Genomic DNA, 27,572 nt, shown 5'->3' with positions numbered 1-27,572 from the left:
GAAGTCTCTGCTTCTCCCCCAAAGACTTTGGACAGGATGGAGTAGCTACTGTGGGCAGCCACTGGGATTTCTCAGCAGCTGGCGTTGTTTGGACCATGTGGGAGGGGGATAAGTGAGAATAATTGTTAACAGGTCAGGTCTATATATGCTGTGAGGTGCTGTGGGTGTGGGATGTGTGGTTTTCGAGAGGTAAGTGTGAGATTCCGAGGAAGGAGCTGCTGGTGTGGGGCGATGACTCAGTGCGTTTGGAGTTGCTCCTGGAATGTGGAGGCTTCCTGAGGAGGCGTGCACGCTCGCTCGTGATGATTGCATCTGTGATTAGAAACAGCCCCAGCCCCACACCGATCAGTTAAGTAAGTGTCAGCTGTTCCATATTGAGAAGGGTGTGATCAAGAAAGGGGAAGCTCACCTGTCTGATCCTACCAACTGAGAAGCCAGAAGCACCCAGCCTCCCAGGAGTGGGGCGAGTTGGCGGATGGCCAGTGTTTCTGTGGGCCATCCCGTCATCTTGCCGCTCTTTCCCCTCTGGAGCCCCTCCATGAGATGCTCACTTGTGCTGCAGCCCTAGGGGGGTGGGTGAGATTAAGACCCACACATGGTGGCATCAGCATCCTGGTGGGCATCCCAGCACTCACTATGCCACAGCCTTAGCCTCTTGCTTCCTCTAAGTCCAGAACCTTTAGTGAGATGGGAAGGGAGCCAGCCTTTGACTGTGCCTAGAAAAGCAGCAGAGTAGGAGGACCTTGGAGACACTCAGGCCACCTGCCTCGTGGTGCTGGGCGGAAGCCGAGGCTCTGGGCCAGGAGGAAAGAGGGCCTCAAACTTACTGCAAATTCACAGTGTTTGGCGGAGAGCAAACCTCTTGGCCAAATACTTCAAACAAATGCCGGGCTGGACAAATCAAGTGGCCCTTTAGTATAAGCTCTTAGCATCTTCAGGGGCATCCAGAGCTCTAAGACGGGCATGAGTTGGCAGCCTTCCTCAGACTTGCTTTCACGGAGCATGGGAGGAGCTGCTGTTCCATGGCACCCCATTTGAAAAATGCTGTCTTAGTCTGTTGTCCAGGTCCACGCCCACAGACATTCTATTCTGCTGGGGGCCTGCAGATACAATCTTTGCTTCCCTGGAGCTGGCTTTCAGGGGTATTCCTGTCAAGGAAAACTAAACCTTGGCACATTTTCCTGAGGAGTGGTAAAGCATGCTAAGAGCAGAGTCACCTCCCTGGTCCTACTTTAATATGATGAGGAAAGGACTCTGCAGGTCTCGCTCACATGCCTGTTTAACCTATCCTGAGAAACCACATCTGTTCTGCACACCTCTAACTCAATGTCACATCAGCCAAGATGGTCTGTCCAGGCTAAGCTTCTGCCTGGCTGGAGGTTATGCACATGTGAGAAGCTGGTTCTGAAGTCAGCTGTGTCTGAGTGACAGGGTGTGTGTGTGAGAGAGAGAGAGGGGAGAGAGAGAGGGGAGGGAGAGAGAGAGAGAGAGAGAGAGAGAGAGAGAGAGAGAGAGAGAGAGAGAGAGACCTTTTATAGGAGGCTCAATGACATCACATGCTTTCTTCAGCTGGAGTAGAAACAGGTGGAGAGTACTGCCAGCCCCAGCTCAGTACACTACAGACAGCCAGAGGAGAGGGTCATGGGGACCCTGTCCAGGAGGGAGTGTGGAAATGCTAGTCTTAGATGAGGACCTGCCAGCCCAGGTCCTGTGTCTGGGACCTGTCAATAGGATGTATGGACAGAGGGAGGGGATCTAGCAGTCCCAGAGAGGAACAAGGGCCACATGAATGACATGGAGGGTCTCAGGACCGATTCTTGGTTATTGGATATGTGGCCATGAGAAATGTAACATTTTTCTTATGTGTCATGAATGAAGACTTGCTAGTTGGTATGTGACTCAGGTTACCATGCAGATCTGCAGAAGGGTGGAATCCTCTTGCTGACTGTGCAGTAGAGGCAGAAACTGGGCACTACTGTGCCATGGTCGCTACAAACCAGTGGTTTTATTTTTTTAATCTCTTGGAATCAGTCAGGGTCTCACTACTTTGCTTTAGTAGGTGCTGCAAAACAATAGACAAGGCCTGGAGATGAGAGTCACAGACAGGGAGAACAGCCTCGTTGGACTGGAAGTCACCATTCTGCCTGTGCCCCTGTTGGCTAGCTATGAGGGTCTGTGAGCTGAGAGGCCACGTACTTTGCTGGGTTTATGCATGTGTGGAGCATATTAACACTGTGTGGAAATTGAGGGAATGCTGTGTCCAGCACTGCTCCAGAGACAGACCTACCTGACTGGGGTTATGAGGGAATGAAAAAAGGATGACAGACAGACTGACAGACAGAAGAGCTGGGACCATGTGGGTGAGGCTCTCTGTTGGAGAACCGCAGCACCCTGGGCGATCAGCATGTTTATTATACAGAGTTGAAGAGAGAGGCAGGGTTATTGCAACACAGCAAAACAAGGAGGAAAGGTTTAGCCAATCTTGGTAGGAGCAGTTCCTGTAGGGGAGTAGTCTTCAGGCCTTAAATATCTCAGGGAAGAAAGCTATAGTGGACATGTTCTGCATACACTATCAACAGTCACACTCAGACCCCCAAGGAAGGCCTTTCCATCCCTCTGGGTCATCACCCTGGGGGTCGGGGAAAGGCTTTGCCATTTTCCTAAGGGTCTGAGGCTTGGGCCCTTGACATGGCTGTGCCCATGTCCACAGCACACATTCATCAAGAACTTCATTCACTTAGGGCTTCCTCCACTCCCCAGGAGAGGTGCTCAGAACATGCTCTATATATAGACAGAAAGACAGTTTGATGAAATCTTGGCGCATTCTGGAGCGAAACAACCTGGGGGGTCAAAAGCAGTGGTTGATTGTCTAGTTTCCTCCCAAGAAATCCCAGCCATACCTCATTTTTCTTCAGAATGAGATTGATCTGGATTAAACAGGATTAGGCCAGTCATTCCTTGGAAGAAGGTCATTTCTTCTTGGATTTTTGTTTTCAATTCAAGGCAGGTAAAGAATTTCACCTGCAGGCTGGAGAGATGGCTCAACAGTTAAGAGCACCTGCTGCTTACTTCAAGAGCAGAGGACCTGGGTTCAGTTCCCAAGAACCCACAAGGCAGCTCACACACCGGCTGTAATTCCAGTTCCAAGGGAATCTGATGTCCTCTGCTGGCCTCCTTGGGTACTGCATGCACATGCCGCACATAAGTGCGTACAGGCAAAACGTTCATATACATGAAATAAATGTTTTAAAACTTAAAAACGATTTCACCTGTTAGAAACTATGCCAAAGACTATGTAGAGAGTTTCCTTTCGGCCTATAACTGTTCTGATCACGACAAGAAACCCTTGCTCTGACAACACATTGAGAGCAGGAGGCCAGAGTTATTAACATTCTGTGCCAGGGATGGGGAGGAAGTGGGGATATGCTCCTGTCTGTAGGTTTAGGAAAAGTCTTGTAAATGTCCTCAGTGTCAGAGCTGCTCAGAGTAGAATCAGGTGTGTAAAGACTCCCCTCCGTGGCTTTGCTGATGCTACAAGCTCACTCAGGCTGGTCAGTCTGCCTCTCCAACCATCTGCCACTCTCTATTCTGACAGCCTGAGTGAGAAGTCAAGGCATAGCCTTGTAGCTACTATGTGAGGTCGGGGAGCCAGTGGCCTAGAAGTCAGCTGCAGAATATGAGCAGTGGCTTTGCCCACATATACCTACCCCAGAGCTTCCAGAACCATTCAGAGCTGCCCCTAAAGCACATTTTGGCCCAGGCCTCCTGTAGGTGAGTGTGCCCCTTGACTTGTGAGCAATACCCCAGGAATGAATGCGGCATAAAGGTAGAGCACTTGCAGGCCCAAGCGTCAGTCGGGCCAAATCCTTCCAAAGCTCCTCCTCAAGGGTGGCCACAGCCTGTGCCTGCCAGGCTCCTGTTCTGTCCTGTAAGGGGCATGAGGGCTGTTATCCCCATCCAGCCTGCTGAGCCCTGCTCTACATAAATTCACTTATTTTTTGTTCGTTTGTTTTTCAAGATAGCGTTTCTCTACATAGCCCTGGCTGACCTAGAGATAGATTCGCTTCTAAGTTCCACTTAAGAAAACTACCAGGATCCGGGCATGGTGTCAAACGTCTTTAATCCCAGCACTCGGGAGGCAGAGGCAGGTGAATTTCTATGAGTTTGAGGCTAACCTGGTCTACAAAGTGAGTTCCAGGACAGCCAGAGCTGTTACACACCCTGTCTTGGGAAAACCAAAACAAAACTGCCAGATTGATGAGACGGCTCAGCAGGTAAAGACACCTGAGGTCAAGCCTGAGGACCTGAGTTCCATCCCCAGGATCTGTGTGGTGGAAGGAGAGAAGGTGTCCTTTGATCTCTAAACACATGCCGTGACCACACACACACACACACACACACACACACACACACACACACACACACACAAACACACACACACACACACACGGTGTGTAGGCACAGTGGGGGGGGGGCGGTGTGGGTGCGGAGAGACTAAATAAAAATGAATAAAGTAAAACTGTTTAAAATTTTAAGGAAAATGTCAGAGAGCGAGAGTGTGGCTGTGACCTTACCTATTCAGGTTTAGACTCTGCTGAGACCAGGCAGGCATGTTTAATTTGTGGTCCCCGTACCCTTACCCTGATGGCAAGCCTTGGGTTTAGACACTCACCCAAGGTGGGTGGTGGGAAGAAGGAGGGAGCCGAGCAATGGCTCTAGGCCTCTCCTCCAGTGCCTGCATCCCACTCCTTTCCCGCAAGGCCAGGGCACCAGATGGCCCGGGGGTGGGTGGTGCTGTGTGCAGGACAGAACCCTCTGCTGTAGCCAGCAGCCTCTCCCCTTTCCTCTGCCCCCTCCTGGCCACACTGCTGCTTGGGCCAGATACAAATGAGGAGCAGGTGTTGTAAGGGCATGGGATCTGGAGTGAGCTGAAGAGAGGAAAGGTGTCCTCCAGGAGGAGATGGCTGTAGCCATCCCCCAACCCTCAATGAGGTGGAAGCAGACCTCCGGGCCCAGTCCTCAGGCAGTTTGCCTTATAGTAGCCACTTTGATTAAAAACAAAACAACAACCAACCAGAGCCTGCATGGGACTGGCCTAGGCCTTCTGCACATACGTTACAGTTGTATAGCTTGGTTTTCTTTCTTTTTTCTTTTTCTTTTCTTTTTTTTATAAAGATTTATTTATTTATTATGTATACAGTGTACTGTTTGCATGTATCCCTGCAGACCAGAAGAGAGAGCCAGATTTCATTACAGATGGTTGTGAGTCACCATATGGGTGCTGGGAATTGAACTCAGGACCTCTGGAAGAACAGTCAGTGTTCTTAACCTCTGAGCCATCTCTCTAGCCTGCTTGGTTTTCTTATGGGACACCTAACTGTGGTAGCAGGGGCTGTCTCTGATTCTGTTACCTGTTTTTGGGACCCTTTCCTCCTACTGGGTTGCCTCATCCAGCCCTAATAGAAGAGGAGGTGCCTAGTCTCACTGCAACTTCTATGTCATGGCTGGCTGAAATCCATGGGAGGCCTATCCTTTTCTAAAGAGAAAGGAGAAGGAATGGATTGCAGGGGCGGGGGAGGTTGGGGGAGGAACTGGGAGGAGAAGAGGGAGGGGAAATGTGATTAGGCTGGGAAAAGATTAATTAAGTAAGTAATAAAAAAACAACAACTTTCAGTCAATAGGGGAAAATCCTCCAAGCTTCTACCAGCTCTTAGGCAGCCAACCCTGTTGCTTCAACATGGCCCCAGGCTGACTGCGTTTTCAGGAGACAAGACTTTGATTGGATCTGCAGGATGGAGACCAGAACCACTGGAGACATGGGAAAGAGACAAGAGTGTGGGAGCCTGTTTCATGGCTGAAGCCATCAGGCATGGAGTGCTGTCTCTAGACACAAAAAGAGACTGTGCATCCAGTTGAACATCAATGTACAAGCAATCCAGAGCAGAGAGGCAGAATTTTATCCCTGAAACTCCCACTTGTATATGTAAAGTCAAAGGGAACAGGATGGAGACGTGGAGTGCAGAAGGCAGAGAAGTACCGCTGGGCCGAGAAGATGGCTCCGTGGGTAAAGGCGCTTGCTGCAAACCCAATGAACTTCAACTCCCAGGACCCACATGATAGAAAAAGAGGGCGGCTCTTACAAGATGGCCTTTGACCTACACACAAGCTGTCAGTCAAAACAGTTTTGACAAAAAGCAGAGTTAGAGAAGGCTAGAGAGATGGCTTAGTGGTGACAAGCCCTTGCTGTTCTAGAGAACCTGAGTTCAGTTCCCAACTTACATCAGGTGCTCATAACTGCCTTCACTCCAGCTCCAGGAGATCCAGTGCCCTCTTCTGGCCTCCATGGGTACTGTGGGTGTGCACACACAAATTAAAATAAAATAAATAAAAAAGGAGACTCTGTCTCAAGAAAAATAAAATCAAGGTAGCGTGGTGGAGCATGCCTTTAATCCCAGCACTTGTGAGGCAAAGGCAGGTGGATCTCTATGAGTTTGAGGCCAGCCTGGTCTACAGAGTGAGTTCCCGGACAACCAGGGCTATTACGCAGAGGAACCCCGTCTTGAAAAATCAAAAAAGAAAAGAAAAACAAAATCAGAACAACAACAAAACAAACCCAAATTTCACATATACATTTACATGATTTTGTGTGTGTGTGTGTGTGTGTGTGTGTGTGTGTGTGTGTGTGTGTGTGTGTCTAGGATTCAACCCAGGGCCCTATATATACTAAGTACTCTGCTACCAAGTTACACGCCCAACTCAAAGTGATCTTTGTCAAAAAGCACCGAGAGCTTTGCATGGAGAAACCAAACAATGCTGGGAAAGCTGGGGGTCCATATGCCAAAGAATAAACCTGGACCCTGCCTTCCCCCAGCATGTATAATACTAAACCTTACACATAAGCAGTAACTGTAATGCTAGCTGCTATGAGGAAATACAAAGCAAGCCTTTTCAACTCTGTGCTTGCCAGTGGTTTCCTGTGCAAGACACAAAGGGGGAGTCAACAGAGAGACACAGGTTGGACTTGATAAGTTAAAATGTTTCAGAGAAAATATTTGCCAATCATACATCCAATAAGGAATTGATATGTTCAGAATATACAATCAAACCCTACAATCCAACAACCACAAGAGACCATCAGAAGGGCTCTGATGCCTTGGTAATAGAGCAGCAGCAACCAGACAATACTTCCCTCCTCAATACTGCATTAGAGAAAAATTTAGACCTACAGAAAAGTTGAAAGAATTTCACAAGGAACACTCTCAAATCCACTTCTTGGATTTTTGTTTGGTTTTTTCTTTGGTTTTTGTTTGTTTGTTTGTTTGTTTTGGTCTTTTCCCAAGACAGGGTTTCTCTGTGTAGACCAGGATGGCCTTGAACTCATAGAGATCCACCTGTCTCTGCCTTGAGTGCTGGGATTAAAGACATGTGCCACCATACTTGGATTTCTCCTGGCTTTATCATATCTCTATCCTTCTGACTGCCTGTCCATCCATCTGTCTGGCCATCTGTCCATTGAACTATTTTTTTTTTGTTGATTTTCAAAGTGTACAGCAGATATCAATATACTTCACACTGACTACTTCAGCAAGCATGTCGCTAAGTAGGATTCAGTATTTACTGTAGGTTATCTTAGGTAAAATATACATTTGATGACATTTACTGAGATTAAATGTACCATTCAGAGAGTTTTGGCGAGCTGGGTCAGGCCCATGGGGACTGTAGATCATCTGCGATAATGGTGGGAGTGAGTCCAGTAGTACCTGAGAGGCAAGGGGCGAGGACATTTGATAAGGAAGGGCCAGATGAAGACATCAAGAGAAGGACGTGAAGCAGGTGATGAATCCAAAAGTCCAGGGCATTGAAAAGAGAAGGGCTGAGGCGGGCCCAAGGGGTGCAGCCTCTCCTGGAGAGCTGGACTGGGGACTGAGGAGTGACTGTGGACAGAGGAGAGCACAGAGGACCAGCTTGGGAGGTAGGGAGGCTGTCCAGAGCATTGTGGGAGGAGTAGAAAGGCAGATATGCCCAGGGCCAGCAAGGGGAATAATCTTCTCCCTTCATGGAGTCCTAGGCCAGTGAGGCCGTCCAGCCTCACAGAATGATTACGTTCTGCCTTCACAAACCCACTCCCAAGGCCTTCCTCGGATCTCTGGCTTGGCACAGGCTGCTTCTGTAGCTCACATCTGACTGGGTCACATATTCTTCCCTGTCATGCTCTGAGGTCCCCTCTGCATAAGCTGAGATCACAGCAGACAGGCAAATCCCACGATTGGGGCATGTGCCATGGTGGGAGTTGGATACTGCAGGTGGTGGTTATTGCTGTAAGAAGGTCCAGGCCAGCCTAGACACTGGCCTCTCCTTGATGTCTAGGGGTTAGAGGGCGAGGAGTGCTGACCTCCTAATGAGACCTGACCGGTGACTCACAACCCAGAAAGGCATGGAGTCATACTGCCGTGAGGTTGTCCCAGGACCCTCTGGCTTTGGTAGCAGCAGGGGAGTCTCCTTTATAAACCGCCTCTGTGATGTTTAAAATGGAAAGCATGAATTCAGTACGGGCATGATGTCAGAGGCAAGGGATTCAACACCGAATGCCACTCTCCCAGTGAGGGCCAGGGCTCAGAGGCAGGCTGCTCTCCACAGGGAGACAGGCTAGTGGTACAGATCCGTAGCCCCAGTCTCTGCTACAGGAGCCAGGGGAGGAAGTGGCGAGAGGGCCTGTTTGTTCCCTGAGAACTTCCTGGCAGCTTCTTCCCTGGGACCATCCTCCTAGACCAAATGTGTCAAATACGCCTGGACCCCACCTGAGGCTGATGGATGTTGGTCGGCTGCAGGTTGCTGATGTCCTTGTCTGGAGGACCTGTGGTAAAGCCCTTCTCAGGGAATATGCCTCGACTTCCCTCACTGCCCCAGAAACCAGTAGAAGGAACAGCAGAGAGTTGCTGTTGCAGACAGATCCCCCGTAAGCTCCTCACTCAACTTAGGGTCCCCAGAACCTGCTGCCTGGTCCCTGGTCTTGGGGGCTACTCAACCACTCTTCGGCACATTGAACAGTTTGAGTAGAGGGATGGGAGTCTCTTCTGGAGAAAGTCCTCTCAGAGCCGTGGAGCCCATGCGCTGTGCCTTTGCAGATCCCCGGCACCCTGGTGGAGTGGGCAAGCTGTGCAGCCTCGGCTTTCCCTCTCTCAAACCACCTTGGCCCTGTGTTGGCACCACCCTGGGCCTTCTCTTCTTTACTGCCCTCAGGCCCTCCCGGGGCTGGGGTTCAGGAAATGCATGAAGGGAGGGCCCCGTCAACTTGAGATGGTGGGATGGGCTTCCTTGCTGGAAAGAAGTGTCAAGAGTGCTGAAAGTCAGTGTCATCTACCTTAGGGTAACCCAAGAAGGCACCGTGAGTTCTGGCTCCCGGAACATGAGGCATGGGACATGCACATCTCCTGGCCAAGTGCCTGGTCAGGACAGCAGGACCCTAAGGGGATTCCTGTCATACTAGTAGAAGAATTAGTCCCTCTAATTCTGGTGGACAGCTTAGAGGGTACCTTCGAGTCACAGGGGCCTGCCTTCTGGGCTCCGCCTCCCGATGAGGAGTGACTGTATGCAGCTAAGGAAGAATGCATTGTCACTGGTCTTGAGGCCAGAGTGTCTCCCACAGCATTGCCACTGTGTACGCTGCCTGGCTGGACAAGTAGGTAGGTAGGGTGCCCTGCTGTCATTGAGTCCCGTGGTGTGGCATGGCGGGGACCTTGGAGTAGGGAGAAAAGTGTAGGATAGGACTGTCCCAGCAAACCCCTCGGGACCTCGCAGGGAAGGGAGAGTCTTGCTGAGTTCAGAGAGCGTCCTCTACCAGGGTCCTCCTTGGGAGGCCTCATGAACCAGGTCTATCTGCCTAAGCCTGAGCCCAAGAGAGACTGGGGGAGGACGCGGTCAAGGCTCCTCGCCGCCGCCGTCTGGAAAAGGCTGGGTAGAAATAGCTGCGCCCATCTGGCAGATGAGTCACTGCGGGGTGTTTCAGCCATTTCTTGAAGAGGTTCTATTTTCGGTGAGATGCCTGTGGCCCAGCCTTGGTGATGGGGGCTGGGGGAAGAAAGGTGCTGGTGGTGCGTATAGGAGGTTGGTTTTGTTTTGTTTTTTTAAACATGTGACTTTGTTTAGCCCAAAGCAGGGTCACCTGAAGTCAGGGAACTTACCTCCCAGATCCCAGGAAGTCTTACCGTAGGTACACAACAATTGGAACATTGGGTGTGGCCTAGGCCTCTGTCCACTACAGCAGTGGCTTTGGTGACTGCCACCCTGGGCTAGAGGATGAGGCCTCGTTAGAGAGCAAATCCCTTTGCAGCATCCCTCATCTGGTGAGCAGAAACAGCCTGCCCCTGAGAACTCACACTTCGATGAGAGTGGAGTCCCCTCCCCATCTAGAATGAACTTTCTGGGAGGGCACCCAGGACTGGAAAGTTTTTCCTATGGCTTACTCTGTCCAGTAGACAAAACTTTCAAAAGCACAGGGGTGGGCTAACAGTTCCCAACCAGAGCTAGACTTCTCGGCCTCAGCCACACTGTTCTTAGCTTTTCTAGAGCTGGGTTTGGGCTTTTGGGGAGACATATTCCAGTGTCTGCAGGGGTGAATTCTAACTCTGAACTTGGCCTATCTAAAGTTGAGTGGCTATCAGAAGAGGTTCGGCACAAGGCACTGGGCTCCAGGCTGCCCAGCCTAGGAATCTGGAGTTACACAGGGCTTTCAGGGCTGCTCTTGCCAGTAGCAAGAGTTTCTACCCCCGTGACTACAAGAGCACACTGCTAACTCATTTCAGCCTTGGTGTCCTCCGCTGTGAGGACAAAATACCTCGGAACAAGGCCTCCGGGATGCTTGCACAAGGGGATGCTCACCACAATGCAGTGTTTCCCCCATCTTTGGGTGCTGCTCCTGGGCTGCTGGGACAGGATGAGCTCAGTCTCTCCACCTGACAAGCCTCCCGATGGCAGCAGAGACCTGCTGCAGCCTTGGGGCCTCATGAGCTTTGAGTTTTATTTGTCGTAGCAGGAGACCCAGTGTGTCAGGGCGAGGCAGCCAAGGGAGGATGACAGGAAGAGAAGCCAGATGGAGAGCAGGACTGGGGTGGCTTGTGAGATCAAGGTGCAGGGCTCCCCTGGTGTGCTGAAAAGGTACGTAGAGGGGTGGGAGTCTGTAGGTGGTGTGCTCTGATTTATAAATGGTTTTATCTGGCAGGAGAAGGTAGTGTTTCCTTATGAGATTGGAAGTCCAAAAGGAAAAACATCATTTAGCACACAGGTGACATGGAAGACTCAGACTGGTCTTGTGACATGGTCACATGTCCATCCCTGTATGGGTATGACAAAGGGAAACTACATGTTTTTAGCATGAGTATCAGCATGAGCCTTGTTTGTCTTAGAGACAAATTATCCCACCTTTCTTGTATGTGGTTGGAGGTATAGCGCTTGCCTAGCATGCATGTGGCCCTGGGTTTCATCACTGACACCATAAAACAAGCAATAGCATAAGCCCCAAATTCAAAGAAAATCAAAAGCCTTAACTGCGTCACATCTCATTCATACCTCTCACTCACTCTGCTCTCAGGAGCTTCTGTTCTGTGTCTTGTCCCGTCAGTGAGAAGATTCCAGGACAGGAATCCTGTCATGACTTCTTTTATTCCTTATGCCTTCCTCTCTCATCTATTGCCCTTTACTTACTAATTCTGCATGGAGTGTGTGTGTGTGTGTGTGTGTGTGTGTGTGTGTGTGTGTGAGATGGTGACCTCGGGCGCTGCCCATCCCTGTAGCAGCCTGAGCCCTGTGCACTGTGGCCCTGTGCACTGCTGACTGTGTCGTTTCTTCCCTCAGGTGAAGGAGTGGCTCTGTTTGAACTGTCAGATGCAGAGGGCTCTGGGAATGGACATGACCACTGCACCTCGATCCAAGAGCCAGCAGCAGCTACACTCCCCGGCCCTGTCCCCTGCCCACTCCCCAGCCAAACAGCCTCTGGGGAAGCCAGAGCAAGAGAGATCCCGGGGCCCAGGCGCCACACAGTCTGGTCCCCGCCAGGCTGAAACAGCCAGGGCCACCTCAGTCCCTGGGCCTACCCAGGCAACTGCCCCTCCAGAGGTGGGGAGGGTATCTCCTCAGCCCCCTCTTTCTACCAAGCCTTCCACAGCTGAGCCCAGGCCGCCTGTAGGAGAGGCCCAGGGCAAAAGTGCCACCACAGTGCCCTCTGGGCTTGGTGCTGGTGAACAGCCCCAGGAGGGCCTCACTGGGAAGCTCTTCGGCCTTGGAGCATCACTACTGACCCAGGCGAGCACCCTCATGTCTGTGCAGCCAGAGGCTGACACCCAGGGCCAGCCTTCCCCCAGCAAGGGGCCACCCAAGATTGTCTTCAGTGATGCCAGCAAGGAGGCTGGTTCAAGACCCCCAGGCTCAGGGCCTGGGCCAGCACCTGGGTCAGCACCTGGGCCAGCACCTGGAGCCAAAACCGAGCCTGGGGCTAGAACAGGGCCTGGACCAGGGCCTGGAGCGCTGGCAAAAACTGGAGGAACAGCCAGTCCAAAGCATGGCAGAGCAGACCATCAGGCAGCATCCAAGGCTGCTGCCAAGCCAAAGACCACGCCGAAGGAAAGGGCCACCTGCCCACTGTGCCAAGCCGAGCTCAACGTGGGTGGCAGGGGTCCCGCCAACTACAATACCTGCACTACCTGCAAGCTGCAGGTGTGCAACCTGTGTGGCTTCAATCCAACGCCCCACCTGGTGGAGGTAAGAGAGCCCGGACCAGCGGACTTCCTAGAACTTTGTTGAGGGGCGGGGCCTAGAGTGTGGGAAAGGAGGGACAAGGGAGCCAGGATGCAGCACAGAGCCACAGAGCTGGGGCTGCAGCAAAGGGTTGCACTAACAGCCAGTGCTACAGAGCAGTCCTAATCTACTTCCTGCCCCTGCCTCATGCTCCAGTCCATTCACTCAGAACTGTCACGGTAGGTGGGGGTGATGGTAGCTACTGGCGCTCACTGGCTGGCCAGTGCTGTAGGGCTGAGTCCAGGCTTAGGAGGCCTTAATTGGCCTTCCTATTTCCAGCTCGTGAGAGCATGGCCTTAATGAAAGATGCCAACCTCTTGGATCATGTAGGAAGATCCTGAGGTCTCACCCTGCTATGAGGTAGGGAGTTGAGCAGCCATGGGGCAGAAGGCTTTCTCACAGTGAAACAGACAATTTCCTACCACCCAGGCTCCAAGCAGCCAGCTGGTATCCATACTTGATCCTCTCTTAAGGTCATGGGTATTAATGTTTACTTGTCAAAGCCCTAGCTTTTCATCCACGTTTTCCCCTAGGTAGGCTTGAGCTCTCCTGGGGGATAGAATGCTCAAAAATACCCCCCTACATACAGGAAAGCTTGAGGGAAAGCTAGGGTTGAAGACACTCCTTCCTCTGTTTCTGCTCCAAAAAGTGTACTGGGACCTGGGCGGAGCCAAGTAGGAGGGAGAAAGAGGCCTGGTGTCAGGCCTGGAAAGGCCTGAAAGACAGAGGTACCCAGGCAAAGCTGGACCATCCTGGGCCTGGTGACTGAGTTTGCCCTTGCTCCAATCCTGTTACTTCTTTCCCTTGCCAAGGACCGCCCATGTAACTTTGCCATGGCCACCTTTGGCATGCCTAAGCATGTCCTTTGGGGGGGTCTGGTTGGCTCATCCTAGCTGGTAGATACATGTCATGTCAGAGTCCTTGGCCAAAGACCCTTCATGTGGGCAGCCACCCAAGGTCCATGTGATAGTCATGAATCATGCATGGTTGATGGTGGGACAGGGGACACAAGCCACCACCAGTCCAAGGTGGGACGAGAGGGAGAACATGGAGTTGCCATTGTCTCTACGCCACCTTGTTCTGACTTCCTTGAGATAGGCCTCCTGGAGAATCAAACCTAGTGTGACTAAGAAGACAACTTAACCACCACAGGCCACATTTTCCAACATACGGCAGGAATAGCCCTGAGTGAGATGATAAGCTTTATGTGATACTCACATGGCCTGCATGCCCAACACTACTACCTGTCCAAGCTGTAGAGTCGTTGGCTCGCTGGAGGACACTTAGGGTCCATCGAGGAGTCTCCAGAACCTGCCTTGCCAAGACGCCCCTAGGTATAAGCTCACTGCTGGTCAGACGGGGTGCTCTGACACTGAGGGACTGTGAGTGCTGGTGGACTCTTGAGCTAGCCTCATTTGGAAGCCCCTTATCCCCAAGAGACATCTAAGCCCATTTTTCTCACTAAGCAGGATGTGCATAGAGGGAAGGGAAACTGTCTATCCAGGAGCATAAACGTTCATGACAGCTCCTTTTGGCAGCCTCGGGGGCAGGTCACAGTAAATGCTGGATCAGCCCAAACGAAAGTGTTCCAGTCACATGGTGACTGGAGATGAGGCAGCTGAATTCTAATCTAGGCTTCTTTTTACCTCCTCAGTTCCAGCTTTCCTGGACTCTGGAGCTTCTGCCTCTCCGCAGGCAGCATTACCCACTCCCATGCCCTGGCGCCCTATGCCCTGCCTCAGAATTCCCTCCTTGGCCAGTGCAGTCCTTGCCTCCATAGTCTTATAGGTTCCATGGGTGGAATTCATGGCTGATGGGGCGCTGGTCCTAGTTCCTCCCAAACCGGGCCTTCTGCCTCTCTGCCTGCTGCTTCTGACAGTAGTCAAGGAAGGTACAGCCCCCTACCCCTTTGCTTCAGTAGCTCTGTCTGTTGGTGCTGCTGCCCTCAGAAGGGCTACAGCTGCTCTGAGGAAGGTGTGGCCCAGCAGTCACAATGCCCCTTCCTATGGAAACGCTACTATTGTCCATTAGCAGAGATCCAAGCCAACAGCTCAGAGTCGTCCTCCGCTCCTCTCATCCCAGCATCCACTGCACAGAGCAGGCACCCATAGCCCCACATCCTGCTGTTGTGAGAATCTGGTCTCTGCTCTCCATCCAGTGGTCATAGTCCTCTCTGCCTTTTCCTCCCATCTACAAAATGGCCACCCATTTACCCAAGCTTCCTGGTGGTTCACACCGGCCTTGGATGTGCGGCTGCCTATGCAGACTGGTGGGGAGGGGCTGCTGGATGGTGTGCCCCGGCCCTTCCTTCCAGGATTGCTTCTCTGAAGCCTTTAACTAGGCCATGGCTGTTCTTTGATCGCACCTCTGTGAATGGTCACTTGTTCCGAGCAACCTCGTGCCTCCCTGTGACCTATTTTGCACCTCTTGGTTCGAGGTCTCTGATCCCTCACAGGTGTCGAGAGATCCACCCCGTCTTGGGAGTGAGGTAGCAGAGTCAGCATGCTGGCCCTCGTGCAGGTCACAGGGCCGGTCTGCTGGGCCAGCTCTCCCACACTTAGCTTTGCTGGGAGCAGTTGTCAGCTCAGCACGACCGAGCTGTGTCTCTGCACACGCTGTAAGGCAGACCTCGGCACCCATGTACAGGCAAGGACAGACGCACAGCTCCCCATATGTCTAGTAGACCTATTGGGGTTTACCTGAGGCCAGACCAGTAGGTTGGCCATTTTCCTCAACATCTGCAGCTGTAAAAGTCTTTTTTCCTTCTTTCTCGATAGAGTCTGGAGAATACCATAGAAGAATCACTAAAATTGGACCAATTTTTACTTGAAACTTCCTCTGAAAAAAAGCAACCTTAGCTATTTAATGAGTCATTTCATAATTAAGAGTGCTGATTCCAACTTTTTTCTAACCTATTTATCTTTTTGAAAGATAATAGTACCCTCTGGCTCATTTTCTAATTGACTTTCAGTTCAATACCGTGAAGAAATTAGTGGGGTTGTTACAGTAATATCACCACTTTCTCATTATCAAATCTCAGTTGTGCCCTTGAAAGATCAAGCCTCCCTGGGCAAATGGCCTTGCACCTGTAGCATGCAGGGCTAGACTGGTCTTATGAATAGAGGCTACAGTGAGGGCATGAGGTATAAGGCACACAGCTGCCTCCTGCTTCACCTCAGTCTGCCTCTGGGGTTGCAAGCTCAGAGTCCCGTTTCTTCCCCTGTGGAATGGGAACAGTAATTCTCTTAGGTGCCCATGTGAGCTGCTGTACCTCAGGTCCATATGCAAACCCTTACAAACATCAATCTTTAAGTCAGAATACTGGAACCAAGGTGTCCTAAAAGAGAACGTCCACAGTGGGAGGAAGAGTCCTCATAAGCCCCTCGTGATCTAGATGTCAGTGAGCACTGTGGCCAGCCAGGCTCTGGGACTCCTGAGGGACTGTTGTACAGGGAACAAACACATTGGCGCCAGGGCATGAGGGGAGCACATCTCAGCTTCAGGGGAGCACAGTGGAGATGCTGGGTAAGGCTTTCCTCATAGGAGGAGCAGATCCAGGAAGGAAGGGCTTGGGCATATCCAGGGACACAGGATGGAGTGGACATCACATAACCATAAAGGACCAGCAGCACTGGGACTGGCCGTGCCTCTGATCTGGTGTCTGAGTCCTTACTTTGGATATCCTTTAGGGGAGGAGGTTGGTTCTGTGAGGCAGAACCTCACTTTTTAGCCCAGGCTGGCCTCAAACTCATGGCAACTCTCTTGTCTCAGCCTTGCAAGTGCTAAGACTAGAGGCATGAGCCACCATGCTCAGCTGCCCCTGGGTTTTTCCTCACTGCCCTCTGGTCCAGCAGTGTACACGGTCAAGGATGATGTCACGATAGGTGGCACACAAAGCAGCTCCACAACTACAGAGAACACGTGGCCTGTGGCCTCATTCAGACAATGGCAGACAGTGTGGGAGGATGGCCAGCATCCCACACAGCCCCACAGTCTCCTTGTCCCCACTAGCCAACGGTTCAGAGGCTTTGGGGTTACCCCATACCTCCTCCCTTAATGTCCTTCCCATTCTGTGTGGATTGGGAGCAATAATCATCATCTCTGGTTTCCGGGAGAGCCAGGGGAGTGCTGCACCGTGTTTACCTGTGTGAAAGTGACGCCTGAGCCACTGCATCCCCGGTACACGCACCTACGTGTCCAGCTTGAGCTAATGACGGTTCTTGGGAAGCTTGGATCTTCCTGTCCCCAAAAGGACTAACAGAGACAAGGCAAGAGGTGGTCGTCAGTCTCCCTGTCGTCTGTTCTCCGGCTGCTTCCCAGAAGAACCAAGCAAAAGGGATAGATAGACAGTCATTCTGCTACTGCTGGGGCTAGGTGAGGCTTAGCGAGGGAGATATTCATGTTCTGAGCAGATGAATGAATGAAGTAAGGAAATACAGACTAAAGTGATGGCGGACTGCAGAGATGGCTCAGCTGTTAAGAGCACTCGCTGCTCTTCCAGAGGACCTGGGTTCAATTCCCAGCACCCACATAGTAGCTCACACCTGTCTGTAACTCCAGTTACAGACTAGGTGAGGGACCAGATGCCCTTACATAGACATAAATGCAGGCAAAATACCAATGCACGTTAAAAAAACAAAACAAAACAAAACCAAAACACCTAAAGTGAGAGAATGAATGGGCGTGAGTGGAAGATCGAGGGAAAAAAGGATAAGGGGTGGGGGTGGGGGCACATTGGGGTGGGGCCTGAGATGAAGGTAGATTGAATAAGTGAGTTTGGAACCTCAACAGCTGTGCTCCGACTACTGGGCACAGACATTCTGCATGGCCTGCCTTTCACCCATCCCCAGGACCCCGAAAGTGTAGGCTTTGGCCGGTTCTCCTCTGGCTCTGCCCTCCCTCCCCAGGGCCTCTTACACCTCTCCTCCCACTCTCAGTGGGCTGGGGAAGGGCCTCCAGCAGCCAGGTCAAGTGCTTATTTTAGCTCTTACTTCACAGCCCTCCTTCTCCTCACCCGCCCTTTCTCACTGCTTACTAAAGCGGATCCAGAAGCAAGAGAGCCACCAGGAAGCCTTTGTGAAAACCGGCTGCTTCTGTGAATATACCTGTGAAGGAGCGAAGCCCCAGATAGCCTGTGACTGTAGGTGGCATGCCCTACTAAAGGCCTTTCTGTGGGCTCAGATAAGCAGGTTCTGCAGGCCCAGGACACTGGCTTTGCCTCTGTCCACACTGCCCTTCCAAGGTACCTCACTAGTTTTTAGATTGCTGCTTCTGGGGTGGGTTCTGCAGGCCAGAGGTGGGGTCAGAGGTTTGTCTGAGGCAGCAAGGGCAGCGGGACACCTCTTTTCCTATACCTCTGCTCTGTGACTCTGTGGTTCTCATGGTGGTCCCAACGAATTGCTCTGCTACTGGTAGGAGCCCGTGTCTACACACCCAGGATGAGCACGAGCTAAAAGGAAGGAGCGTCAACGTTGGCACCTCAGGGGCAAGAGTGAACTGAGCAGTCAGGAGGGTCCTGTTCTGGGCTGGGCTGTAACCCTCATTTCCCATCACCCCTTGCAGCCAAGGCAAGGCATCTAATTCTGATCCTAAAAGAGGATCCTGGAAGTCTATGCCTATTAGCCTAGACCTGCTGCCGGAAGCACCCACTCAGAGATTCTGAGGACTTCACTGCCGGTTCCTATGTCATATTTATCATGGCTTGTTTGGAGCTGTGGGTTCCTGAAAGGGCCTATGTCTATCACATATCTCATCGCAGTGACCAAATTCCTGACAGAGGAGCTTACGGGAGGAGAAGTTTGCTTTGACTCATGGTTTAGAGGAGCCATGTTAGCTGGGGTAGCGCTGTTTGAGGCACAGCTTATTCACACCTTGCCAGATCAGGAAGCGGGGAGTTTGATCTGGAACCAGAAGTAGGTATCACCTTCAAAGTCCACCCCTAGTAACTCATTTCTGCTAGTTAGGACCCATGTCCAAAGGTTCCTCAACCTCCCAAATAGCTCTACCAGCTACTGGCCAAGTATTCAAACACGTTAGCCCATGGGGAACAGTTTACATTCCAACATTAGCGGTGCTGGTCCCCATTCCTCCATCTTCATCACGACTGTCTTCAGCCTTTAGCCCTGGTCCTGCGGGTGGATTTTGAGAGTGGTGGCCGCCCGATGATCAAGAACTGATACCACTCCAGCTCTGGAAGGAGCAGGGCTCTTGGTTCAAGGGCCGCCACACACAGTTCTCCATCAGAGGAAGAGTCCAGAGCCCCAGGCACAGAGGAGTCCTTTCTGTGGGGTTCTTTGCTAGCCCTAGACAAGGAGACTTGGGCTGGAAGTGTGAGCAAAGCCCTGACTTCAAACAGGGCTTCACTTAGATGTCTTTCCTGAACCGGAAGTCTGCCCCAGCTGAGCAGAGCCTGGGGAAGGAAATGGCAGGATGGTGTCAGACCCCAGAACAGGAGGAGGGGAGCGCGGTCCCTCTAGGACATACCACCTTCTGTGTCTGAATGCCATCCTGCTCTGCAGGGCCTCTCGGCTGCAGGACCCATAAGGCCCCTGAGTTACAATTCAGTCCTTGAGGCTGGGGCCCTAGATCTCCCGTGGTCCTAAACTCTGTCATTTCGTCATTTCTGTGCTTTCTCGTCCCTCCCAGTCGTCCCCCTTTTCCGGCCCAGTGACAATTTCTCTACGGTTAAGAAGAAAACCTTTTTAGCTTGTCATTTGCATTTTGACTGTGAATGTCCCTGAGAAGTTTATAACTGGGGGGCAATATACCTGTCAGTTTTCCTCTTTATGCCTTTGATAGCGTGCTTTGAGAGACAGGCTGGGGGAATGGCTCAGTGGGGTACAGTGTTTAAATCATGCAAGACCAAGAGTGGGGTCTGTCTCCTCCCCAAGACTGGAGAGTCATGGAAACACTCTCTGACTGCTCTTGTGTCTCGTGTCTGTTTCCTTCCAGAAAACAGAATGGCTCTGTCTGAACTGCCAAACCAAGCGGCTGCTGGAGGGCAGCCTGGGAGAGCCAGCCCCCATGCCGCTGCCCACTTCACAGCAGCCCCCGGCAGGAGTCCCTCACCATGCAGCTGGAGCAGCCCCTCAGAAGCAGAAAGGGCCACAGGGGCTGGGCCAGCCATCAGGCTCCCTGCCTGCCAAGGCCAGCCCTCAGGCCACCAAGGCCAGCCCTCAGGCCACCAAGGCCAGCCCTCAGGCCACCAAGGCCAGTCCTCAGGCCACCAAGGCCAGTCCTCAGGCCACCAAGGCCAGCCCTCAGGCCAAGCCACTTAGGGCTTCTGAACCCAGCAAGACCTCTAGCGGTGCCCAGGAAAAGAAGACAGGGGTCCCTGTTAAAGCTGAGCCTGTGCCGAAGCCACCTCCAGAGACCACTGTGCCTCCTGGGACTCCTAAAGCAAAAAGTGGGGTGAAAAGGACTGAACCTGTCACCCCAGTCATCAAGCCTGTTCCAGAAGCTCCCAAGGGTGGGGAGGCTGAGGTCAGTTCTATTTAATTTCCAGGGATCCTAGCTTTCAGACAGTTTGAGGATGGGCTTGCATCCCTGAAGGTCTCAGGATGTGAGCCTGAGATAGAACTATTTGGGCCCGCAGAGACACCCCAGCTGAAAGGAGGTCTAGATTAAATTTCAGCAGATTGCTGGGTATGTTGGCTCACGCCTTTAATCCCAGTACTTTAGAGGCAGAGGTAGTCAGATCTCTGTGAGTTCGAGGCTAGCCTGGTCTACATAGTGAGTTCCAGGATAGCCAGAACTATGTAGAGAGACCAGACCCTCTCTCAAAAATAGGAACAAACAACAAACAAAAAGGTCAGCAGGTCTGAAGACTGTGAGAGTGAGACATGTCCTGAGGCTGGCATTTTGCCGATTTCCCACTCTTTGATCCAGTAAAGTTTCTCTTTGAAGACCTAGAGCTTCTTGGAGCTTGCTGTGGATCTGTAAGTTACTCAGAGAGAAAGAAAGCCCTTGGGAAGTGGAGGGCCCCTTCCCTTGTCCCTGGGATTGACAGAGAGGGCTAGGAGTAAGCATCTGCTTCTCACCCTACTGCAGGAACCCGTCAGCAAGCCTTACACTCAGGACCTGTCTCGGAGCCCACAGAGCCTCAGTGACACAGGCTATTCTTCCGATGGTGTCTCCAGCTCCCAGAGTGAGATCACAGGGGTCGTTCAGCAAGAAGTGGAGCAGCTCGACAGTGCCGGGGTGACGGGGCCACGTCCACCCAGCCCCTCAGAGCTCCACAAAGTGGGGAGTAGCATGCGCCCTTCACTAGAGGCCCAGGCTGTGGCTCCCAGCGGTGAGTGGAGCAAGCCACCCCGTAGCCGTGCTGTTGACGACCAGAAACGGCGTCCCCACTCCTTGTCCATCATGCCCGAGGCCTTCGACTCTGATGAGGAGCTGGGGGATATCCTAGAGGAGGAAGATGACTCCTTGGCATGGGGGCATCAGAGGGAACAGCAGGACACAGCCGAGTCTTCAGATGACTTTGGCAGCCAGCTAAGGCACGACTACGTGGAGGACAGCAGCGAGGGCGGCCTGTCTCCGCTTCCACCCCAGCCCCCAGCCCGGGCAGAAATGACAGACGAGGAGTTCATGCGACGTCAGATCCTAGAAATGAGCGCTGAGGAAGACAACTTAGAGGAAGACGACACTGCTGTCTCCGGGCGAGGCCTGGCCAGACACAGCACCCAGAAGGGGAGTGCCAGGCCCAGGCCTGAATCGAGCCAAGAATCAGTAGCGGTGCCCAAGAGGCGCCTACCCCATAATGCTACCACAGGCTATGAGGAACTCCTATCCGAGGGAGGCCCGGCAGAGCCCACTGATGGCAGTGGAGCCCTTCAGGGAGGTCTGCGACGCTTTAAAACCATTGAGCTCAATAGCACAGGTAGCTATGGTCATGAGCTGGACCTGGGCCAAGGTCCTGATCCCAGCCTGGACCGGGAACCCGAGCTGGAGATGGAGAGCCTGACAGGCTCACCCGAAGACCGCTCCCGTGGGGAGCACTCCTCTACCCTGCCTGCTTCCACACCTAGCTATACGTCTGGCACCTCCCCCACCTCCCTGTCCTCACTGGAGGAGGACAGTGACAGCAGCCCCAGCCGCAGGCAGAGGCTAGAAGAAGCGAAGCAGCAGCGCAAGGCCCGACACCGGCCCCACGGGCCCCTGCTGCCCACCATCGAGGACTCTTCCGAGGAGGAGGAGCTCCGGGAGGAAGAGGAACTACTGCGTGAGCAGGAGAGGATGCGGGAGGTGGAACAGCAGCGAATTCGCAGCACAGCCCGCAAGACTCGGCGCGACAAGGAAGAGCTTCGGGCTCAGCGGCGACGTGAACGCTCCAAGACACCACCTAGTAACCTGTCACCCATCGAAGATGCGTCCCCCACAGAGGAGCTGAGGCAGGCGGCAGAGATGGAGGAGCTGCACCGCTCTTCCTGCTCCGAGTACTCCCCCTCCCCTTCCCTCGACTCAGAGGCTGAGACCCTGGATGGCGGCCCCACTCGACTCTACAAATCGGGCAGCGAGTACAACCTGCCCGCCTTCATGTCCCTCTACTCACCAACTGAGACACCTTCAGGCAGTTCCACCACACCCAGTTCCGGACGGCCCCTTAAGAGTGCCGAAGAGGCCTATGAGGATATGATGAGAAAAGCTGAGCTGCTCCAGAGACAGCAGGGTCAGGTGGCAGGGGCCCGGGGACCCCATGGGGGCCCCTCTCAGCCCACAGGCCCCCGGGGGCAGGGCTCCTTTGACTATCAAGACACCCAAGACCATGACTACGGCAGGGCTTCTCAGCCTGCTGCAGAAGGTACACCTGCAGGCCTCGGGGCAGCTGTCTATGAGGAGATCCTTCAGACATCACAGAGCATAGCCCGTATGCGGCAAGCCTCCTCGCGGGATCTGGCTTTCACTGAGGACAAAAAGAAGGAGAAGCAGTTTCTGAATGCTGAGAGTGCATACCTGGACCCAATGAAGCAAAATGGTGGCCCACTTACCCCTGGAACTAGCCCTACCCAACTGGCTGCTCCTGTGTCGTTTTCCACGGCCACCTCCTCAGACAGCAGTGGAGGCCGAGTTATTCCCGACGTCCGAGTCACTCAGCATTTTGCAAAAGAGCCTCAGGACACTCTCAAGCTCCACAGCTCTCCTTTGTCCCCCAGCTTGGCCTCTAAGGAGGTAGGCATGACCTTTTCCCAAGGCCCTGGGACTCCAGCCACCACAGTTATGGCCCCTTGTCCAGCCAGCCTCCCACGAGGGTATATGACTCCAACCTCCCCAGCTGGCTCAGAGCGGACCCCATCACCCTCTTCCACAGTGCACAGCTATGGACAGACCCCAACCACTGCTAACTATGGGTCCCAAACGGAGGAGCTGCCCCAGGCTCCCAGTGGCCCTACTGCAGGTGGACGGGCCCCCAGAGAGAAGCCTCTGAGTGGGGCTGATGCTGAGGTTGGTACCCCCCAGCCTTCTCGGGGATATTCGTACTTTACAGGCTCTAGCCCACCTCTCTCTCCATCCACACCCTCAGAGAGCCCCACATTCTCACCAGGCAAGTCGGGCTCAAGGGCCACGGCAGAGTTCTCTACACAGACACCAAGCGCAACACCTTCCTCGGACATTCCTCGGAGCCCTGGCACACCCTCCCCCGTGGTAGCCCAAGGCACGCAGACGCCACACCGACCTAGCACCCCTCGCTTGGTGTGGCAGCAGTCTTCCCAGGAGGTTCCTCTCATGGTCATCACGCTGGCATCGGACGCTGCTAGTCAGACCAGAATGGTACATGCCAGCGCCTCTACCTCCCCGCCGTGCTCACCTACTGACGCTCAGCCCACCTCCCACGGCTACAGCCAGACGACACCTCCAAGTGCGTCCCAGATGCCCTCAGAACCAGCTGGGCCACCCGGTTTCCCACGAGCACCCAGTGCTGGTGCAGATGGGCCCCTGGCATTATACGGCTGGGGTGCCCTCCCTGCCGAAAACATCTCATTGTGCCGGATCTCCTCTGTCCCTGGAACATCTAGAGTTGAGCCAGGCCCCAGGCCCCCGGGCAGCGCAGTGGTAGATCTTCGTACAGCTGTCAAGCCCACGCCCATCATCCTCACCGACCAGGGTATGGATCTGACCTCTCTTGCTGTGGAAGCAAGGAAGTACGGCCTTGCCCTGGATCCAATTCCAGGACGTCAGTCAACTGCTGTGCAGCCTCTAGTTATTAACCTCAATGCCCAAGAGCAGACGCACACCTTCCTGGCCACTGCCACCACCGTGAGCATCACCATGGCCTCATCTGTGCTCATGGCTCAGCAAAAGCAACCGGTGGTATATGGAGACCCTTTCCAGAGCCGCCTTGACTTTGGCCAGGGTTCAGGTAGCCCTGTCTGCCTGGCCCAGGTCAAACAAGTAGAACAGGCTGTCCAGACAGCCCCATACCGAGGTGGGCCCCGGGGAAGACCCAGAGAGCCTAAATTTGCCAGGTATAATCTTCCCAACCAGGTAGCACCTCTGGCCAGAAGGGACATTTTGATCACTCAGATGGGCACTGCCCAGAGTGTTAGTCTCAAGCCAGGACCAGTGCCAGAGCCTGGTGGCGAGCCCCACAGGGCTACTCCTGCAGAGCTCCGGTCACACGCTCTGCCAGGTGCCAGGAAGCCACACACAGTGGTGGTGCAGATGGGAGAGGGTACAGCTGGCACCGTGACTACACTGCTCCCAGAAGAGCCAGCAGGTGCCCTGGACCTCACTGGAATGCGGCCTGAGAGCCAGCTGGCATGCTGCGACATGGTCTACAAGTTCCCCTTTGGCAGTAGCTGCACTGGGACCTTCCATCCTGCCCCCAGTGCCCCTGACAAGAGTGTGGCAGATGCCACCCTACCTGGCCAAAGCAGTGGCCCCTTCTACAGTCCCAGAGACCCTGAGCCCCCCGATCCCCTCACCTTCCGGGCACAGGGGGTAGTAGGCCCTGGGCCCCATGAAGAACAGAGGCCTTACCCACAGGGCCTTCCTGGAAGGCTATATTCCTCCATGTCTGACACCAATTTGGCTGAAGCTGGCCTCAACTACCATGCCCACAGGATTGGGCAGCTCTTCCAGGGCCCTGGAAGAGATTCAGCTGTGGACCTCAGCTCACTGAAGCACTCTTACAGCTTAGGCTTCGCAGATGGGCGCTACTTAGGGCAGGGCTTACAGTACGGCTCATTCACGGACCTGCGTCATCCCACAGACCTTTTGACTCACCCACTTCCCATGCGGCGCTATAGCTCAGTGTCAAACATCTATTCAGACCACCGGTATGGCCCACGGGGAGATGCAGTTGGCTTTCAGGAGGCCAGCCTGGCCCAGTACAGTGCCACCACAGCCCGAGAGATCAGCCGCATGTGTGCTGCCCTCAACTCCATGGACCAGTACGGTGGGCGGCATGGCAGTGGGAGTGGTGGACCTGACCTTGTGCAGTACCAGCCCCAGCATGGGGCTCCACAGGGTCTGGCTCCCCTCAGATCTGGCCTCCTTGGCAACCCCACCTTCCCAGAGGGACAACCAAGCCCTGGGAACCTTGCTCAGTATGGGCCTGCGGCAAGCCAGGGGACAGCAATCAGACAACTGCTCCCATCCACAGCAACAGTGCGAGCGGCCGACGGCATGATCTACTCAACTATCAATACCCCGATTGCTGCAACCCTGCCCATCACCACCCAGCCTGCCTCAGTACTGCGGCCCATGGTGCGCGGTGGCATGTACAGGCCTTATGTATCTGGTGGAGTCACAGCTGTGCCCCTTACCAGCCTGACCCGTGTGCCCATGATTGCTCCTCGGGTACCTCTTGGACCAGCAGGGCTCTACCGATACCCTGCACCAAGTCGATTCCCCATCGCTTCTAGCATCCCACCTGCTGAGGGGCCTGTCTATCTGGGAAAGCCTGCTGCTGCCAAGGCCTCGGGGGCAGGCGGCCCACCCAGGCCGGAGCTGCCAGCAGGGGCTGCTCGTGAAGAACCTCTTTCCACAGCTGCCCCTGCTGCCGTCAAGGAAGCCCCAGTCGCCCCTGCCCCTGCCCCACCATCTGGCCAGAAGCCACCAGGAGATGCCGCTGCCGCAGCGGGTGGCAGCGGAGTCCTCAGCCGGCCTGGGGTTGAGAAGGAGGAAGCGTCTCAGGAGGAGCGGCAGCGGAAGCAACAGGAGCAGCTGCTGCAGCTGGAGCGGGAGCGGGTAGAGTTGGAAAAGCTGCGACAGTTGCGGCTGCAGGAGGAGCTGGAGCGAGAGAGGGTGGAGCTGCAGAGGCACCGTGAGGAAGAACAGCTTCTGGTGCAACGAGAGCTGCAGGAGCTCCAGACCATCAAGCAGCATGTGCTGCAGCAGCAGCAAGAAGAACGCCAGGCCCAGTTTGCACTGCAGCGGGAGCAGCTGGCACAGCAGCGGCTGCAGCTGGAGCAGATCCAGCAACTGCAGCAGCAGCTGCAACAGCAGCTAGAGGAACAGAAACAGCGGCAGAAGGCCCCCTTCCCTGCCACCTGTGAGGCACCTAGCCGAGGGCCTCCCCCAGCTGCCCCTGAGCTGGCTCAGAATGGCCAGTACTGGCCACCACTGACCCACACAGCCTTCATTGCCATGGCAGGGACTGAAGGGCCTGGGCAGCCTCGTGAGCCCGTACTGCACCGGGGCCTCCCCAGCTCGGCCTCGGACATGTCGCTGCAAACCGAGGAGCAGTGGGAGGCAGGCCGCAGTGTCATCAAGAAGCGTCACTCGATGCCACGCCTGAGAGACGCCTGTGAGGCAGAGTCAGGGCCTGAGCCCTGCACGGTCAGGAGGATTGCCGACAGCAGCGTTCAGACAGATGAGGAGGAGGGCGAGGGCCGCTACCTTCTGACCCGGAGGCGCAGGACGCGGCGCAGCGCTGACTGTAGTGTGCAGACAGACGATGAAGACAATGCCGAATGGGAGCAACCTGTACGCCGCCGCAGGTCTCGCCTTTCCCGCCACTCGGACTCAGGTTCCGACAGCAAACATGATGGCACCGCCTCAGCCGCCGCCGCCGCCGCCGCCGCCGCCAGGGCCGTGAGCAGCGTAGGCATCCAGACCATCAGCGACTGCTCTGTACAGACGGAGCCTGACCAGCTGCCCAGGGTCTCTCCAGCCATCCACATCACAGCCGCCACGGACCCCAAGGTGGAGATCGTCAGATACATATCGGCACCAGAAAAGACTGGGCGTGGGGAGAGCCTGGCCTGCCAGACAGAACCAGATGGGCAGGCCCAGGGTGTGGCTGGGCCGCAGCTTGTAGGACCAACTGCCATCAGCCCCTACCTGCCGGGCATCCAGATCGTCACCCCAGGACCCCTAAGCAGATTTGAAAAGAAGAAGCCGGATCCTCTGGAGATCGGGTACCAGGCCCACCTGCCCCCGGAGTCCCTCTCGCAGCTTGTGAGCCGGCAGCCTCCTAAGTCTCCACAAGTGCTCTACTCACCGGTCTCACCCCTGTCCCCACACCGGCTCCTGGACACCTCGTTTGCTTCCAGTGAGAGGCTGAACAAGGCTCACGTGAGTCCCCAGAAGCACCTCATGACTGACATCACCCATCGAGAGCAGACTCTGCCTCGCCCCGTGAAGACCCTGCAGCGGTCCTTGTCTGACCCTAAGCCCCTCAGCCCCACCGCAGAGGAGTCCGCCAAAGAGAGATTCTCCCTCTACCAGCACCAGGGGGGACTAGGTAGCCAGGTATGGGCACAGGGGCTGGTCCAGGGTGGGACAAGGGTCTATTTCTAGCCTGAGGGGCCCCAGAGGGAGGGGTTTCTTCTGGGGTG

The 27,572-nt window shown here is 54.2% G+C and overlaps 1 protein-coding gene across 1 annotated transcript in view; it reads left to right on the top strand.

Moving 5' to 3' along the window:
• Positions 1-27,572, top strand: part of Bsn (bassoon presynaptic cytomatrix protein) — a 96,536-nt gene that overhangs the window by 55,375 nt on the left and 13,589 nt on the right. The window contains exons 3-5 of the mRNA XM_052720694.1: positions 11,851-12,753; positions 19,741-20,271; positions 20,839-27,486. Coding sequence (XP_052576654.1) covers positions 11,851-12,753; positions 19,741-20,271; positions 20,839-27,486 — 8,082 coding nt within the window. The remainder of the gene's footprint in view (positions 1-11,850; positions 12,754-19,740; positions 20,272-20,838; positions 27,487-27,572) is intronic.

Source organism: Peromyscus californicus, unplaced genomic scaffold (assembly GCF_007827085.1).
Source record: "Peromyscus californicus insignis strain IS unplaced genomic scaffold, ASM782708v3 Scaffold_11__1_contigs__length_118956290, whole genome shotgun sequence".
In the NCBI taxonomy this organism is placed as follows: Eukaryota; Metazoa; Chordata; class Mammalia; order Rodentia; family Cricetidae; genus Peromyscus; species Peromyscus californicus.
Note: the sequence above shows the minus strand (reverse complement) of the source record. Positions and strands in the feature narration are given on the sequence as shown.